This window comes from Narcine bancroftii, chromosome 8, assembly GCF_036971445.1.
Source record: "Narcine bancroftii isolate sNarBan1 chromosome 8, sNarBan1.hap1, whole genome shotgun sequence".
Classification (NCBI taxonomy): Eukaryota; Metazoa; Chordata; class Chondrichthyes; order Torpediniformes; family Narcinidae; genus Narcine; species Narcine bancroftii.
Window position 1 is genome coordinate 139,294,686 of NC_091476.1, and position 20,231 is coordinate 139,314,916.

Sequence of the window (20,231 nt, forward strand, 5' to 3'; positions counted from 1 at the left end):
CACACACAGAGACAGACAGAGACAGACAGAGACAGACAGAGACAGACAGAGACAGACAGAGACAGACAGAGACAGACAGAGACAGACAGAGACAGACAGAGACAGACAGAGACAAAAAGAGTAATAGTTTGGGAGGGCAAATGTCATGAAAATACAAAAAGATATGGTAGGGGATTCAAGTATGTGGAAGAACAGCATATTTTCTCAAATCTCAATGCAGCAAGAGTTAGACAAGATGATTAATAAGGCAAACAGATGTCTTCTGTGTTGAGGCATAAAATACAAGAGCAAGGGGATCATAATCAAAATGCAGAAAACACCATTTGAAAACACAGCGAGAGTTCTGATCACCATATTGCAGGAAGGTTGTTACAGAACCGAGTGCAGCTAAGATTTCAAAGACGTTCAGGTTTTTAGCAGGTGCTCCCAGTATTCCTCCCCTCATCTTATCAGAGATATTCCTTTGGTCTCATCCTTCTCTCCTCCAATATCTCTGCAACTGTTAGCCAGCTAATTTTATTTTTTTCCCCCATTCTTGTCCCAAAACCTTAACAGTTTTTCTTTCTACAGATGAGGCCTGATCTGTAATTGCTTCCAGTATTTTGGTTTTATTTCACATTTACAGCATTCAAAATCTTTTTATTTTCAACTAAAAGACAACTGACATGTTGGCCTTTAACCCAGGTTATCGCTTTGACCTTATTACAGGCTGAAGAGTGATTTAAATCAATGAATTTAGGACGAAGAGGCAAGAACTATCCTCCATAGCAGCAATATAGCAAATGTTTCCACAAAATAGTGAGATTACTTTGTCCAGGGTAAACATTAATAAAACAAAAATAAGGAGGGTACTGAAATATGTGGAGGAACAGAATGCATATCTTAAGATCTCAATGCAGAGATTAAGATCTCAATGCAGAGACTTAGATAAGTTGATTAACAGACAAACCAATCCCATCCTTATGTGCCTAGGCATAAAAATCCAGGTGTTTAAAGTTGGCATGAGGGCTTGGAGAAATAGTAATTTTTTAAATTCCAAAAGGGAGTAACCCTTGCTACATTTACTGGAATCGGTACAAAGGTTCTGTCCCACTCTCATTCCCCACTTCCTGTTTAAGAGTTCCATTGAAGACCTTTATATTAAATATCATTCTGTTCTCACATTCTCTCATTGCATAATTTATTTTCCTTTTCAGCTCCCTTTCCCATCCTCTTCACTTCACTGTGGTCAGTCTGGTTCTTCCATGACTCTTCACTTTTTATTTCAACATATTCTCTATCCTTCCTCATCCAGCAAGCTCTTGCTTGGGTCCCTACCTATCCCAGGAGGGAATCTATTGAGGTTGCACCTGTACAATCACTCATCGACAGTATGGGAACTGTTCTGCCCAAGACTGCAGAGTTTTTCCATGATACAAATCACCCTCTAATCCATCAACTTCCCGCTACATCAGAAAAGTAGCTAACATATTAAAGGACACATCTCCTGGTTACACTCTCCTCCTCCTCCTTGGATAGAAGATACACATGCAGCATCAGATTCAAAGATAGTTTCTTTCTGGTTATCAGATTATTGAATGGGCCTCCTACAAGGAGAAACGACACCTTGCACAGTTGGATTCTGACTGTGCAAAATGTTAATCTCAGACACATCATGATGAAAAGCTACAGAGAGTTGGTTACTGTCCTCCAAAAAAATTAAAAATGACAATTTTCACTTCCACAAGTTGTCTCACAGTTAAACTTATAAATGCACAGAATGGCCTGTGCCCAAGGACATCATAAGTGAGAGAAAATTAAAATTCTATAAAGTATCAATGCTATATTGTTATTGTAAATGGAATTCATTAACTTCAAATATACTAACGTGTGGTCAATTTCAAAATCTTGTAATGGCTTCAAATAGTTTTGAAAAAAGCAAAATGCTTAAAATTAGGCAATACAGACAGTTGCTCTACATTAATTACAATTCAATTTAGTCATATAGAAATTGTAAAACACGGCTCACTAAATAAAGGTCCATCAAATGTACTACCTTCATTGCATTTACTGAAGCTCATAATGAGACAAAGTTCTTTCTTTTAATAGGTTAGCGCAAATTCAGTTCACTTTATGACAGACAGTGCAGTACTCTTGCTGTCCAATAACAGAAATGCACAAAAGCAGTAGGAAAGAATCTAGAGCTAAGTACATACAAGAATGTAGTCTCATAAAATATTACAGCACTGTACAGAACCTTAGGCCCATGATGTTGTGCCGACCTAATATAAACTTACTCAACTAAATCTTCCTTACCTTGCACCAATAATCCTCAATTTTTCTTGCATCCATACACCTGAGTCTTTTGAATGTCCCAATTGTACCAGCTTCCAGCATCATCTGCAGCAATGCATTCCATGCACCTACTACTGTGTCAAAAAAAACTTTACCCCTGAGGAGTCCCCTAAACTTTCCTCCCTTCACCTTGTCTATCTATGCCTTTCATAACCTTGTAGACATCTATTTAGTCATCTCGCATCCTTCTTCACTCCAAAGAGAAAAGCTTTAGCTCTTTAACCTTGCCTCATATGATTTATTTTTCAATCCAGGAAACATCCTGGTAAATCTCCTCTGCACCTTCTCCACAGCTTCCACATTCTTCCTCTAATGAGGCAACAAGAACTAAACACAATATTCCAAGTGTGTTCGAACCAGAGTTTTATAGAGGTGCAACATTACTAATGAATGCCAGCATAACATAAGACTTGTTATCCTTTCCACCTGCACAGCAACCTTAAGAGAGCCATGGATTTGGACCCCAAGGTCCTGCTGTCCTTCCACGCTGTTAAGAATTCTGCCATTAACCCTGTACTCTGCCATCGTTTGACCTAACAAAATGCTTCACTTCACATCTATCTGGATTGAACTCCATTTGCCACTTTTCTGCCCAATCTTAAAGTCATCTGCAAACTTACTGATCCATTCCTCTAGTTCTTCGTCTAGGTCATTTACAAAAATCACAAAGAGCAAGGGTCCCAGAACAGATCCATGGAGAATTCCACTTGTCACTGTCCTCCAAGCAGAATACATTCCATCTGCTACTACCCTCTGCTTTTTGCAGGTAAGCCAATTCTATATGCAGACAGCTAAGGTTCCATGCCTCATGACATTTTTTGGAATGAGTTTACCATGAGGATCCTTGTCAAATACTGAAATCCATGTACCCCACATCTACTGTCCAACCTTCATCAATGTCTTTTGTTACTTCCTCAATAAACTCAATTCAGCTCATGAGGCATGACCTACCCTCCACAAAGCTACGCTGACTATCCCTCTCTAAATACTCGTAAATCCTGTTCCTAAGGATCCTCTCCAATAATGTTAGAAACATAGAAATATAGGTGCAGGAGTAGGCCACTTGGCCCTTCAAGCCAACATTGCCATTCAATATGCTCATGGCTGATTAGTACCTGGTTCCTGCCTTCTCCCCATACACCTTGATCCCCTTAGCCACAAGGGCCAAATCTAACTTACTCTTAAATTTTGATAAGGAACCAGCCTCAACTACTTCCTGTGGCAAAGAATTCCACAGATCTACCACCCTCGGAGATAAGAAATTTTTCTTCATCTCAGTCCTAAAAAACTTCCCCCTTATCCTTAAACTGACCCCAGGTTCTGTTTTTTTTCCAGCATTGGAAACAACCTACCTGCATCTAGTTTGTCTAAACCCTTAAGAATTTTATATTTCCCCCTCAATCTTCTTAATTCCAGAGAATACAAGCCTAGTCTATCCAACCTTTCTTCGTATGCAAGTCCTTCGATTCCTGGTATCAGTCTAGTGAACCTTCTCTGCACCCCCTCCATGGCAAGGATGTCCTTCCTCAGATAAGACAACCAACACTGCATGCAGTATTCCAGGTGTGGTCTCACGAAGGCCCTGTACAGCAGCAGCAAGATCTCTGTACTCAAATCCTCTTGCTATGAACGCCAACATACCATTTGCCCTCCTCCCCGCCTGCTGCACCTGCATGCCCACTTTGATCGACTGATGCACAGCAATACCCAAGTCTCTCTGCATCTCCCCTTTTCCTAAACAGATGCCTGTTAATAGTCCTCTTTCCTGTGGATAACCTCGCATTTATCCACATTATATTGCATCTGCCACGTCCTGGCCCACTCGCTTAACTTGTCCAAATCACTCTGCACCCTCTTAGCATCCTCAACACAGCCAACCCCGCTACCCAACTTCGTGTTCCCACAACTGATGTAAGATTCACTGATCTATAATTTCCAGGATTTTCCCTATTACTTTTTTTAAAACAAGGGGACCAACTTTTCCATTCTCCAATCCTCCACTACCTCTCTTGTAGCCAGGGAGGATGCAAAGATCATTGCCAATGCCTGACCAATCACTTTCCTCACTTCCTGTAGTAACCTGGGGTACATCTCATCTGGTTCTGTTTTTAAGAAGATCCAGCGCTTCCTCTTCTCTTAACCTCAACATGCCCCAGCACACAAGCTTGTTCAATACTCACCTCACATTGACCAAGATCCCTCTCTCCAGTGAGCACTGAAGCAAAGTATTTATTTAGGACTTCCCTACCTCCAGGCATGTGTTGCCTCCTTTATCCTTAACCTTCACTCTCATTATTCTTCTGTTCTTCATATAATGCCTATGCATAGAATGCCTTATGACTTTCCTGAATCCTACTTCCCAAGGCCTTCTCGTGCTCCCTTCTGGCTCTCCTAAACCCCAACTCTTTTCCAAAATATATTCTTGAAATTTGGTGAATTGTGATAAGATTTGCAAACACAGAATATTTGTGATGGGTTCAGATGAAGGACCATCTCTTTTACATTGCATACTAAACTATTAAAATGTTCAACTATTATGAAGGTCCCCAATTGTTATGTAGTAAAGCAAAAGTGTAATTCAAAATACTTAATCAGTTTGGTGGCTTTTTGTTTCCAAAGCAGCCTGGACTGAAGGGATTAATGCTGCCTGCTGATGCTGCACTAATAACATCTAATCATGCTGAAACTTTAATTTATGCTGATAATACAGATAATTTTCCAAAAATAAAAATATTTTCTATTGACTAGATTCTGATTACAATTCAATTTCTGTGATTTAAAAAAAAATAAGTACACTTTTTTCATTGTGTAACTAAATGCCTTGAGGTGATGGAAGGGAGTTTACAGCATGAGTGATATTTAAATCTCATTTTGTCAGAGGTCATATTTGTATCAATCCCTAATTATACTTTCAAAATCTAGGTTTACATTCAAGAATTTTGTGTATTTAGAGGCTGGTTCAGTGAAGAACTGGAAAACTAATCTATGTGCAGTAGCATCTGAATACAACCATTAATTGATCACATTCACTTAAATTCCTGCAGTATTAAATGTTTAGGCAGAGAAATAAAATGAATACAAAAGCCTTAATACACTATTCCAAAGCAGCCCCAGGAATTCCTAAGAATACTCAGATGCCAACCAATTGAAGCTGCAATAAATACATGACAGCAAAACCAGCGAGCAAGAAACAGAGCTAACTTCAGATTTCAGATTTATCGTCAGGGTACATGCATGACATCACTTACAACCCTGAGATTCATTTTCTTGGAGGCCAGGCAGAATTACCACTTATTGGTGGTGCAAAAGTGTACACTCAATGTACACATTTAAACAAAGAAACAAATGTAAACAACTGTGCAATAGAGAGCGGGAAAAACCCCAACAATACACTGCAAAACCAAGAGTCCTTAAATGAGTTCCTGATTGAGATTGTTGTTGAGCAGTCCTGTGGTGAAGGGAGTAGAAGCTGTTCCTGAACCTGCTGGTGTGAGTCTTGTGGCACCTAGACCTCTTTTCTGATGGCAGCAGCAAGAACAGAGTGCATGAAAGGTGGTGTGGATCCTTGATTACTCCTGCTGCTCTCCGATGGCTGCATTCCCTGTAGATGCTCTCAATGATGGGGAGGGGTTTGCCTGTGAGGTCCTGGGCTGTGTCCACCAACTTTTGCAGGACTTTTATGCTTGTGGGTATTGGTGTCCCCATACCAGACTATGATGCAGCAGGTAAGCACACTTTCCACCAGATATCTGTAGAAATTTGCCAGGGTCTCTAATGTGAAACCTCTGCAAACTCACATCCAATAGATTAGAAACAAGCTTTGTGGTCTTACTTGCAAGTTGCAGTAGATAATTAAACAGCCACAGGTAGGAGGATCAATGAACATCCAGATCCACAACCATGACTGAACACAGCATTTAGCTACTATATACAAGATTAAAGCATTGCAACCACATTTGGCCAAAGTGCCAAACAGACAATTCATCTCTGGCTCCTCCCAAGATCCCACCATTAAAGAAACTAGACTTCAGGCTTCTTCCTGAGAACCACAGATACTAGACATCAGAAACAGCTCAGGGCAACAGAACAGAAAAGGTTGCACTCAGCAATAAAGATTTTGCTTTCTGAGCACTTTTGGGTTTTTAATGGATTTCAGGTTGCTGATCACAAAAATCACCTTAAAATGTTCCTATCACGTACCATTTTTTTTACATGTAACTATTTTTGTGATTTCCTAACTCTTCTTCAATCATACAAAACCATGAAGTGCAACATGTCATAAAATTCATTTTCTTCATTTTTCACTTGGATTCTTCCCTGCTGATCCTGGCGCAGTCGGTGATGAACATGCAACCACAGAAATGTTGGCCGACTATTGCTGGACACGAGAGGCATCAGATGCAGAGTACAAACAAAAATCAGCAGCAAAACATTTTGTTTGGTCAGTTGAACTAATGCAATGTCAGCATCATTATGCGATTATTCATTCTAAATTAAATAAAAGTTAATTTAATGGTTCTCCACTTTCTATGTGATGCAGCAAATCTGAAATTATCTTTATGTTCAGCTGGAAGTTGTCTATCATAAACGCCAATTTTTTTTTCAGGAAGAAAAGCTTTTGGAAAATATTATTGTCCAGTGTTATTGGGCCAGGCGACATTCCAGCTATAGGTCTGGAGCCTGGAGCTCCACCTCAAGCCAAGCTGCTTAGAACAGTTATAGTACTGGCATCTACCCCATAATATGGAAAATTGCCAGGCACATCCTGCTTACAAAAGCTGGACAACTCCGATTCAGCTAATTACTACCCAATCAGTCTATGCTCAATAATTAGAAGTAATAGATTGGATCATTGATAGCACCATCAAGCAGCACTAACTATCAAATCATCTTGTCATCAATGGCTAGTTGGAGTGTCAGTCAGAACCACTTGGCTCCAGACCTCACAATCTTTTTCCACACAAATGCCAAAATGCTGAAAGGCAGAGCTCAGACTGCCCTTGGCATCGAGGCAGTATTTAGTCAAATTGAGAATCAGGGTGCACCAGTAAAGCTCAAGTTAAAGGGTATCAATGAAATTGTTTGGAATGCACATCAAGATCAACAAACAGGATTGCCCTGGTAGGCCCATTGTTTGCATCTACTCTACCCCACTGAACTTAACTCTTCACATTCTGTCTCACTTTGCCCAGTCCCTTCCCACCTACACCAGGGATACATGGCATGTCCATTTTTATAATTTCCAATTCTGCAATCCCAACTGTATCACCTTCACTATTGAGCCCAAGTCTTTAGACCCCACTGTCCTCAATCAGGGAGGTCTTAAAGCCCTACACTTCTTTCTAAAACAAAAATCCAACCAGTTCTCTCATCTACCTGGCAGAAATTGCTCTTGCCCTCAAGAAGTTCTTTTGATCACATGAAACTTGTAGCAATGCACATTGGCATGTGTTTTAGCTAAATTCCTTTGCAATGTGGAGCTGTCTTTGTGGTACATGTCCCAACTCTCTCATTTACATCTTCCATTGCACTGATGCTGCTTCCTACACCTAGAAAAAAATTTCATTTAAAAAAAAAATCACCTTCATTCTCAATTTCCACCCGGGTCTCAAATTCACTTGGACCATTTATGACATTTCTCTCCCCTTTCAGGATCTGTTGCCACAAACTACCCACAAATATTTCCTATCAACCCTCCAACTTGCACAGCTCCCTAGATCACAACTCTTCTTACCCTTCCTCCTACAAGAAGGCCATCCTTTTCTCCCAGTTTCATCATCCCTGCCTCATTTACTCTCCGAATCAGGTCCAAGACAACTAAAATATCCTTCTTCAAGAAGAGGCTTCACTTTGACTGTAGTTAGGCATATAGTTGATGGTACCCTCTGTGACATCTCCTCCCTTTCTCAAATTCCCTTCTCCCTCCAAGCACAGTCTTCCCAAACTTCACCTCTCACACTACTAGCTTCCATAATGAACATATTGTGTCATTTCCACTGGCAATTTTATCCTATGTGGCTTCTGTGAACCACTGTCGGATATTTTCCTCGGTAATTCAAGACTGTCCAAATACAAGTACTTGTGAAACTGTAAAGCTGTATATTGTCATACAAACAATATTCTATATGGAATGAAGAGTCGCAGCTGGTTGATGCCATTTTAATTTTCGCAAACTAAAGTCATGCAAAATGTCAAGTATTGGGAGAAATTAGAACAGTGTAATCCTATTCACTTTCTACTGAGGGGCCTGCCAATATTTCTGGTTAAAGCTCTCTTATGAACAGTGTTCACAGAAGAAAGAGGGGAAAAGTCCAAGGAGTGGTGAGTCATTCCTGGTGTTTGGGGCATACGTCTCCACTCCTCTTTGTGGAATTATCTTGCAAAAAAAAGCTAACCAGAGGTCTGTATTTGTTTTTAGAAATACACAAAATGCACCAATGATAAAATCCAAACACATTCCTCATGAGAATCTCGCACTTCAAGTTGTTTGCGTGACCTGCTGAGTTTCTCCTGTACTATGCTCTTCCCCCCCTGCCCACCCCCCCAATTTTAAAAAAACATGTTTTGCCTTGTGTTGCTAATAAATTAAATCAGGAAATTAAGAGCAGGATAAGAAACTTGCAACTTTCCAAAACATTGGTTATGTATCTTTATCTTTGCTATACAAAATATGCTGTTTGACCTGCTGAGCTTCTCTAACGTTGTGTTTTTACTGTTTATGTTGTGCTGGAATTGTAACTAAGTGAAGATCTTCTCCAGGAAATCTCTGTGAATCAACAAGGCCATTACTAAGAATTCAGCAAGAATTCCATTTTCTCATTAGAAGGGCAACTGCTCCAGCACTCCAACAAAGAGATTTTAAATTATTGAATTTCCTATGTTTTCATAATTTTTTTTAGTATTTCACCAAGTTCCATTACAAAAAATCTCCATATTCTGAACTCACACTGGCAGAGTAATTTCATTCAAGGCAGCTACCATTTGGAATTTCATTATGTTCAAATTCAATAGTTAGTGCAAGACTATTACAATGCCAGTGACCCAGTCTTGAATCTGTCATTGTCTGTAAGGAGTCTGTACATTCTCTCTGCATCTGTATTAGGTTTTCCCTGGGTGCTCCAGTTTCGTCCCACCCTCCAAATACATACAGTGACTGTAGCTTGTTAGGGGCCTGTTTACCATGGTATATGCCTAAAAACAACTGTGCTGAAGCTTAATGTACACAATGAAACTCATCTAATTAGATCAGTTCTGGCAGAAGGTCTGCTTCTGAAATATCTTCTTCAAAGATGCTCTCTAATCTGTTATGTGTTTGCAGTACAGGTGCTTCCCAACTTACGACCATAATTGGGGCCGAAGGATTAGTCGTATCTCGAAATGGATGCAAATTGGAATTTTTCCCGTACACATGGAGTTCCGAACACTTAAAGCAAACTTTTAAATTGAATGTTGTATTTGACAAACAAAGTTTTAACTCTTGCACATGCACCAACCAAACTCCAATACACGAAGCCACCACATATGCACACAGGAATCAAGATGGCCACACCCAGCCTATGGATCTCAGACACCGACTAAGCAAGTATGCACATTTTGGCTCTTACATGCCCTGTATCCCTGTTATAGCATGTCAAATGCAACATTAAAATATTAAATTAATGCAGTTTATGTTTTAAAAATTTGGTCATATGTGTGGATGGACAAGTCTCACAGGTCGCAAGTTGGGGTGTACCTGTAGTTCATTTCTGATTTCCAACAGGTTGCAGTGGAGTGGACCATTTTTGCATATCGGCTGGACATTTGGGCCTCAGATCAGAAAAAGGGGAACTAAGCACAAATTTGGGATGGAATATGGTTGAGCTGGAAGAAATTATTCTGAATATTGAAAATAAAGCTAAGATCTTTTGCTGAACAACTTCACAATTCTATTCCTTGCTTGGATTCCAATGATATTGTGAATGCATTAAAGCCGAATCTGATAATTAACAAATTCTTAAAATTATTTATTTCATAAAAATACTCTGACTTTACTCAGTCAATGGCATTCGTTGCACTTACACAAAGCATTGTGGATTTTTGCAGCTGCACTGCTGTGATTAGAATTAGTACATGTAAAAACACAAATACTGGCAGAATGCAAGTTTTGCAGCAGCCATAGGCGATAAAGATACTGTATATATCCAACGTTTCAGGCCTGAGCCCTTCTTCAAGGTAAGAGCAAAAATCAGGCAGAATTAAAAGGTTGGGGAAGAAGCAGCACAAGTGTATAGGTTGAGTGCAGTGGGGGAACAATTGCCTGCAGAAGATAGCAAAAAAAAAAGATCAGGAGTCAGACAAGGGAGATAAAGTTTTAAAAAGACACCCTGTAAAAATAAAATCTCTGAAAACGTGACTTCACAATTTTATAAGCAGATGTGCACAGCCATGAATTCAGAATTTTATAAGTTGATGTGCATAGCCAGATAGGCCATTTGTCAGTAATGAAGATTTACCATAGTTAAAATGTCAACATTAAATGGACAATGTATTTAAAGAACAACCAATGGACAAATATCACATTTTAATTTTCATATTGCAATGTGATGGCTTGCAGGATCACAGGATAAAGTTTCTGGAGAGGCAGGGCAATTTAGGCAGGAACTTTCTCATACCTACATGTAATTAAGCTTCTCGGATGTGGGAAGCTATTAATCAGTTTATTTGTAAATATGAGTGATTACTGATTGCCTTAACTATTATTACCATTGTAAAGCCAGAGCTATTCTGCATAAAAAGTAACACTAAAGAGCCCAACCATAACTTAAAAAAAATCTTATTCATTGATAAAGCACTACATTAAGTTCTCAAGGGACAAAAGATTGCAGATGCTGGAATCTGGATCAAGAGAACATGCTAATTGCTTGAAAAAAGATAGCGGATCAAGTAGCACCTACGGAAGCAAAGATGCAGTCGATATTTTGGGTAGAAATCTTGCATCAGGATGGCAAAAGTGCCACCTTGAATCATCCCTTTGCCTCCAATAAATGATGTTTGGCCCGCTGAGTTCCTCCATTAGTTTGATTTTCAGGAATATATCTTTATTTAACTGCTTAACAATTCCTGTGTGCATGGCTTCTAGAAGGAACAAATGAATCAACATTTTGGGTATGAAGATTGAGTCTGTCTACAAACAATGCTTCCTTGACTATTGTTTTTTTTAAAAAAAAAGTGGTACCAGACCTTATCCTGCAATTTGATTTTTATTCCTAGATTTTGATACAAAGATTCAAGAATAAATCCGAAAAGGAATCCTATTTTACAGAGCTTTAAATCATATACAAACTATTCTATCAGCAGCTGTTCATATCATGTAAAATAAAATGAGCATGAGAGTGGAAAATGACATGCATCACATCAATTCTTCAGATGCCAAGGGTGAATGCTTTGCCAGCTAAGAAAGAAAGCAGACATTAAAAGAAAGAGACTGAAAATGAGAGATTCTTGAAATTGATTGGTTGAAAAATTCTGGTTTGGTAGGATTGCTTTTGGCACTTTTGTCTTGCTCTAATTTCAGGCAGTCTTTATTCTGCAAAACATGGAGTGAAATGAAAGCACAGGATAAAAAGATTGAAGAACAAATCAATGAAATAGTCAAAAAAAATTTTTTGTAAACTTTTGTGATCATCAAACAAATTCCTTTAATAATTCAAAACTTGAGAAATGATTTTTAAAATTGAAATTGTATCAATACGCCATCTTAATTGGGTTCTTCAAAGATAATTATCCAAGTATAAAGCTGACTTTGAACAGAATTGGTATATTTATGTAATCAGAATATTCTTTTGAGCTGTCAGTACCATATATTGTTGAAGTAGCATTGAATTTTAGAAGCATTTAATGCTGCTAATGGTATCCAAATTAGCTCCCATACATGCCACTCTTATATCCATGAATATGGTTCAAGGTCAATATTCTTCAAAAATATCCAAAAACCATGAAAAATTGAGTTTCAGTAATTATATTCAGCAAAAAAAAGGAGTTTAAAATTCTCAATTTTACTACACACAGTAAGTTGAAATGCAACTAAAAATAAAAATATGAGAAATGCAGAGGACTTTGCAGTGGTCTGCAATGGGAATATGATACTAATTGACAGCTGATAGTAACCCTCAAGTCTCGAATTACACATTCTTTATAATGACTTTCTTGAACTAGAAAGAAGTTGCTTAGCTTTGATACACAGAGCTGCAAAAATCAAATGACAAAGGCCTGATAAAGTTCCATTTAAAATCCAAATGCTTGGTAACGTGGAGGCAAACAGAAAATGCAACCATTGTTGACAAAAAAACATTTACAATCAGCACACACTCCAAGTAGAAAGATTTATTATGTGAATGAACAAAAAGTGTCTACTTGTCTCCCTTCACAACAGTAGGGAGATTCACAGATGCAAACGAGATTGAACATCAGATTTGCAGATTACTGGCATTTAAAATCTGGAGAAATCAAAATGCTTAAAGCCCTATTGTTGAATAATCTTTACGCCATTGATCCTTTGCTAAATTACTGGGTTTAGTTAAATTTGACATGGAAATCCTATCGATTAACTCCAGATTTAAAAAAAAACTTAATTACGGCCATTCAATAAGGTAGGGATTTGAGAAATGAGGATAGAGCCCAAACATAATAATAATAAACTGTAGTGGCCTGCAGCTGTCACTGCAGGACGACAAAGACACTGCCTGAACACAGCAATTGAGCGGGATGCACGAGGTGTCAGCGGCCTGTTCCCATAGGCCGCTGCAAAACTGGCTCTACCAGCCAATTGGCAGTGATGGATTGTGAAAGGGCCAATCGGTGTCCAAACCACACCCATCAACGATGCTGCAGTAAAAGGGGCCAATCTAACCAATCAGAGCCTGAACGGGGATGGGTTACGTCCATCGGTCACATGGTGGCCAGGGTCTGCCTGACCATATAAAAGAGAGTAGCCAGTTTATTAAATTCAGTGTCAACTGCACTCCTTGTTGTGTGTGTCCTATTTCTGAGCTAGAACCTTGAGACATGTCACAAAACAAAAATAAAAGATTAAGAAAATTCAGAATGAACTAATGCAAATTTATTGGGTTGGGACCAATGTGCTTATTGCTGACTGGTTTTAAGAACAAACTTTAAATAAACGCCCTGAAGAATAGAGCATTTTATTGAAAAATTGATTATTTTGTTAAATGCCTGGGAAAGTGATATTATCTTGCCTCAAAAAAAATGGCATCACTACCACCCAACAGGAAGCAATTGTATTTGTAATTGTTTGTCACCCAAATAGCACAATTAAAGGGCTAATGCTATCAATGACAGAAATTAAAATTCCTATTACTGCATAACTGACAACCTTAAACAAATTCATATTCCAGTTGCTGTTGACAATTTTCCAAATACTGTACGTTTATTTCACAATGTCTAACAGTATTAATTGGTGAACCACTTCCACAAACTACATACTTTTTTGCTGCCTGGTATCCAGGAATGCCTTACTTTATAATGCAACAATTCTAGGCAGGAACTATCTTACTTACAGTTTCATCTGGTTTTCCATTCCCCTCTCTGTGTTGTTCCTCAGTTCCAAGATTCCAATTAGCATTGTTAGATGCTTCTTGATTAGTATTCTTATTAGATTCTTCTTCTCGTTCTGCTGATGTTTGAGCAACCTGCCCAGGCTGATGGCAAAATTGGGGCTTCTGGAAAGCTACTTGTGCAGACCCTGAACAATCAACTGCTTCAAGCAGCTCATCCATAGATCCTGCAACTCCATGATCTATTCTAATAATTTCATCTTCGCAGTGTGAGGTGGTTAAAAGAATGGGCTGGAACTCATCATTGTAAATAGAGGAATCAAATCTATCACCTGCACCTTCAATTTGCTTTTTAAGTACATTGAGAATTTGTCTTTTTGTCACCACTTGCTCTACATTTTCAGAGAAGACTTTAATTTCTCGATTTGCTTTAACATTTTTGAGTATTTCCTGGTAAAATCTCTGGTCCTCTGAATAAGATAACTCCTCACACTTCTTGCTAGATGAACTTTGAAGCCTTTTGCCACAAACAGTGGCATGAATTTGTTTCAGTGATGCATGGGAAAAGGACAAGGTGTCACTTTCTTTAGCCAAATGGTTCAAGTCCTGGTCAATACAAGGTTTATCAACATCTATGGTGTCCAATAAGACTTTTTTCTCTGACTTAAAATCTTTATACTGCTCAAGAATATCACAAAGACCTTGTCTATCTTTGCTTGTCACATACTTCAGACTTGTCGCATTATTCTGGATGAAGGAGTTTACCTCTCTTTCCTCAGTAATTTTTTTGCTAATTATTTCAGTAATATTTGCTTCAGAGATTTTATGATTGGTCATTCCTCTCTTAATGTTTTCTTTATCAAAAAATGTTCCGACAGTTAAAACTTCACCCTGGTGGCTAGATGGTTTAAGAGTGGGATGAACTGCTCCTATATTTTCAAATAGGTCTGTGCTTTGTCCATTTTCTGGTGTCAAGCATCCAGGCCTCAGATATAATCAGATTAAGGTTGCATTTATTAGTTTGAACATTTGTTATCATTTTCTGCTCTTCAACAGTAGAAGCTGGCTTTATTTGATTATCACGGTTAAAGCAAAATGCATTTTTTGTGTCACAAACAGGCAATACTACTTCACATTCTTCTGACAAATTTTCAGTATGCTGGTTTTCTTCAACATTACTCTGTGGCATCTCTTCAATTGCCAAATTCCCTATCTGCAGATTTTCAATTGAATCTCTTTTATTTTCTGGGTCACTGAATACAATTACCTGCTTGTCAAGTGCAAATGAAATTCTTTTGTTGTCAGATAGAAGTTCGGCAGCTTTATATTCCATTGGCTTCTGTAATATGTTAGATGGTTCTTTGTTTGTTAAAAGTTCTAAGCTTTGTATATCCAAATTAGATTCAGACAAACTCCAGCATCGACTTGCCTCAGCAGCCATCGTGGATTCTTCTAGTTTATGCAAATCAATAGCTAGAGGACTCTGACCAAAAGGGAGAGTTTTTCCTAGAATTTTTTTAACATCTGAAAATATTTTTTGATGACTGCTTTCTCTTTTCAAAGGTGGCAGGTTACTCAGGAAATTGGCACTTCTACATTTATTGATCTGCATTGGCTTCAAGGATGGTTGCAAGGTAATGGTCTCTGCTTGGTTTGCATCCTCAGTCTGAGTATCATGAACATATTCAAGCCTTGTAAAATGGTGGAGTGGATTGTGAGAGGAGCAAGCTAGGCTACAGTAAGATGCAGAAGGAAGTAATCCTGGTTCTAACTGGCTTCCCTAAACAAAGAAGACAATGTGAGATTTACCTATGAGGTATTTCAATTATTTGGGAACAACACTGCATCTTCCGTTATGATTTGCCATATCCCATGCCACCCACATTGCAGTTGGGCCTCAACAAACTATGCATCCCCAAAGAAAGTGAAAACTCATTTGAAATAATGGAATACTAGACACTGACATTGAAGCTCACCAAGTGCATCACATTATTAGTGCACGCGAGAGTTTATTTTTCCCACATCGTTTGTATTTGAAAATGCATGATTGAAGCACAAACCAAGAGATGCAGTGAAGCAAAAAGAAATGGAAACCTAACTAGACTACTTCAATGCTAGTCCTTTGTTCCTAAAAGATGATTCTCCTTTCACTATTTCTTGCTTCATCCATAAGCTTTCTCCATCTGAATGTAGAATCAATCTTTTAAACAAGTGCTTTCAAACTCCTTATGATTCAATATTTAAAATAATATTTTAAAACCACATATTAATCTAATGCAGCAGAAGCCCGACAATATTTTTCTTCTATATATTGTATTTATCCCAAAAGGTAGGACAATATATACCACCATATATTGTCAGATATTTTTTGATAAAAATTAATTAGGATCCACATACATGTGAATTGAATAAATTTCTTGAGGAAATTACTGTTTCATTTAGTACTCACAATGAATACTACTTGAACACATTAGTCAAAAGAGTTGCAGAAAGGCTGAAGAGAATTTTTATACTATGGTGCAAAATTGTTCATTTAAATAGTATTACCACAAATGAGGTTTCCATTCAAAAAGTCCTAGCGCTTTAGGAGCCTGAAGAGAGAATGTGATTGCTCAGCTCATTTACACAATGAGGAGCTGAACAATACCAACGAGATGTATTAGAGACACTGGAAAGCTACAAAAGAGTACAGTACAATCTTCTCAGCTGGTTAACATTGGTATTTAACCTTCATGACTATAATCATGGTCTGTGCCAAATTAGCCCAGTCAATGCCATGTTACATTTGGCCTGTGAGCTCTTGGTCAAGGGGCAAGAAAGATAGGGACAGTACAAGTCAATAGGGTTCCCATTCTTAATTTAAATTTTTAAAAAATTAATTTACACATACAGCACGGTAACAGGCCATTTTGGCCCATGAGCCCATGCCACTCAATTATGCCCATTTGACCTACAACCCCCAGTATATTTCAAATCAGGGAGGAAACCGGAAACCCAGAGGAAAACCCATGCAGACATGGGGAGAATGTACAAACTCCTTACAGACAGCATGGATTTCGAACCCCAGTCCCGATCACTGGCACTGTAACAGTGTTGTGCTAACCACTACACTAACTGTGTCATGCATAATGATAATTCATTCATTAATGATTCCAAAAGGATGATCCAATGAGTCTGCAAGTATGAATGACAAACAACTTGCTCTTGATCCATCTGAATGCTCAGATATATGCATCTGTTCAAAATGGCAGCCTGCAAACAAACTACACAGACAAGGAATTCATTCCTTTAAGAAAAATAAGCTTAAAAAGAATTGAGGCAAGAAAGGATTCCAACATTACATCTTACTTTAAAATTTAAAACTTACTGTAGATTTAAATAGATTTTCTTTCTTCTCTTTTTTCTCTTTCTTCTTTTTCTTCTCTTTCTTTTCTTTCTTCTTGCTTCCACCTAGAGCATGCAGTTTCTCACGTTCCATAGAAACCAGGTTTCTGTATTGTTCATCGCATGGATGGTCCCAGGTTGACTGGCCCGATACAAAATTAAAGTAATAGACATCACCTGTGACATCTTGGCTACCTCGAGAAAAGTAAAGCACTCATTTAAAAATATATATTTCAAATTACACCCAAAACCCCACTCTAAATCTCAGCGGGTCAGGCAGTATTTGTGGAAGCAAAGTGAAGGTCATCATTTGTGATCAAGACCCTTCAGCAAGACTAAAAATAAAGGGGAGATGCCCAGTGTAAAGATGTAAGGGGGAGGAGTGAGGCAGTTGACAAACAATACGAGAGGAAGGGGTCAGGGGCAGATGGAACCAGACATAGGATGGTTACCAAAGAGGCTGGGAGGTGAGAAATAGAGCTAAGGGAATGAGGAATGAAGGAAAGTAATAACCATAATAAGATAAGGAAATTATGCTGGACAGAAGAGAACACCCAGGGGGTGACGGAGGGGAAACAATAGAGGTCATGTGTGGGTGATAGGTTAACAAAAAATGAAGGGTATGTGAGGGATGCCATGGGGGAGATTAAAAGGAGAGTGAAAAATGGAGAGAGTGCTGGTTACCTAAAATTAGATAATTCAATGTTCATGCCTTTGGGTTGTAACTTCCCAGGCAGAATATGAGCTATGTTCCTTGAGCTTGCATTGGCTTCACCTGGTAGTGGGTCAGTTGGCATTTGTGGAGGGAAAGAGATAGTTGACATTTTGGGTCAAGACCCTGCATCAGGATTGAGAGTGAGACACCTATTGCTTTCCAGATCCTGTCTTATTGCTCCCCTTCACTTTTCTACTCTGGCTACTTTCCCTTTGCAATCTCAGTCCTGGTGCAAGGTCTCCACCTGAAACTTTCCCTCCACAGGTGCTGCCTGCCCTGTCGAGTTCCTCAGCAGTGTTCCTGGCTGAAATTTTTAATTCTGACTACACTTTCTTTTGAATATCAGTTCCTCATTGGGAGCATCTTGGACAGAACATTAATTCATGCAGAGAAATCAGGGAGCCAGGACTGCACTGCGAAGCATTATGAATACAATTTTTAAGAAAGCCTGGTTGGGCAACCAGGTTGTTGCTGTTCCCTGTCAGAGGATGACAAAGGACTACATCCTTTACAGCAATTCATTAAAAATTTAATTTAATTGAAATACAACCATTTAATGTAATCAAAAAATTAATTCATAAGTGAATTTTAAATTTCAGATCAAACTTTAATGGATTGTCACTGAAGAACAATTCTTCACAATACAAAATTACCACATTCTAAATCAACATTTCTTTAAGTAGAGTATGACCTTATGAAAGCTAATTTTACATAGGCTCCACTGAACTTTGAAATGGTGCATTTATGACTAAACAAACATTGTCTTCTCTGCACAGAATCCTATAATTAAGCAATAAATGTCGGTAGTCCCAAGTGTACAAAAGAATAAATGGCTCCTGTGTGCTACCCGCCATTTAATCATCAGGCAGCAGCTGTTTTTATTTTTTGCCAAGCGAACCCTGGGCTGCTAACATTTTGTTCACTTTTTTAATGTAACATGCATTTTTTTTAATTAAAAAGTTAAAATATGGTCATTTTGTAAGGTAGATAAAACTCAAAAATAATTTTACAAGAAAATTAAAAAATTACTAGAACTTCACATTTCCTTGCATTCACACCAATTTGGAAACATTCAAGTTCTCCTTATCCTATCACTTCCACTCTTTGTAGCTCTCCCTTTGTATTTTCAATGGAGGTGACCTTTGCACAACTTTATAAATTGCATAGTTTATAATATGACAAAGTAAAAGATGTATTTAAAAAAACTGAAGACAACACTAAGCACTCTTCAAACTGTGATTTTGACAGAGTACATGTAAGGCAACAGTAAAGCTCAAGTCAGATGAACAATTTTGCATTTTAGAGACAACAGTGGCACATTACAGAAGAGGTGGACACAGAAATGAAGTTCTTCATCAAATATTACTAGGACTGGGCATTTTAAGAATTATGGGCAATATGTTAATGCCTGAATCCCCAAATGCCCATTAACAATTGAAAGGAAGATTTATGTTAAACATGCAACCTTTTGTAGAACAAAGAACAAGTATGCTCTTATGGAAATGAAAGAGACAAGTTACGGCAGACTAAAATAATGGTTGGACAAGACTTGATTAGGACAATATTTGCATGGTAACAGAAAAGGAATAAGGCCTCGGGGTCTGTTGCGCTATTCATTCTGATCATGGCTGGTATGTACTTCAAATCAATCAACTTTCCTTTACACCTTTGCAACCAAAATTTATTGATCTTGAGTATGTAAATTCCAATTGACCCAATATATACAAGCATTTTGAATGTGAATTGCATCGAGAGATCCACATTTCCACCATCCTGGAAATTTCTAGCAATCACTGCTGATGGCTGAACTACAATTTTAAAGTGTGTCAATTCATTCTGGACGCTTTGTCTGTATCTACTCGGATATCCTCCTTCACCATTTTAGCATTTCAGTAAGCTCAATCTTGTCAGCAGTACAAATCGAGTTTATGCAAACTCTGCATGTAATTTAATCCTTCAACCCAGCACTATTCAAGTCAATCTACAATGACCAAATCTGACCTGAAGCAGTGTACTAAACCATACCTGAATACCGAACTTAAGAATGGACTTTCATCGTAACTAAATATAGTTAGAAGACATGCTAGTTTTAAATTGCAAAGAAGTAGGTGGGCAGGAGAAAATAAATGGGACAATTGTGATAGGCTAGAGATCAAAAGAACCCATGATGCAAATGGTAGTTCTGCTGACTAAGGCAATTTAATTGGAAATAATTGGTCTGGAGTATATTTAAAGTGGGCAGAGAA

At 38.2% G+C, this 20,231-nt stretch overlaps 1 protein-coding gene across 14 annotated transcripts in view; it reads right to left on the bottom strand.

The window, feature by feature from the left end:
- Positions 1-20,231, bottom strand: part of LOC138741246 (centrosomal protein of 164 kDa-like) — a 177,493-nt gene that overhangs the window by 114,352 nt on the left and 42,910 nt on the right. For 3 of the 14 annotated variants that reach the window (XM_069895013.1, XM_069895014.1, XM_069895015.1), the window contains exon 4: positions 17,254-17,461. The exons of 1 other annotated variant lie outside the window; for it this stretch is intronic. In XM_069895013.1, the coding sequence (XP_069751114.1) occupies positions 17,254-17,461 (208 nt within the window). Of the gene's footprint in view, positions 1-13,889; positions 15,606-17,253; positions 17,466-20,231 lie in introns of those variants that run through there. 10 more of the 14 variants (XM_069895011.1, XM_069895008.1, XM_069895007.1 and 7 more) reach the window with 8 other exon arrangements.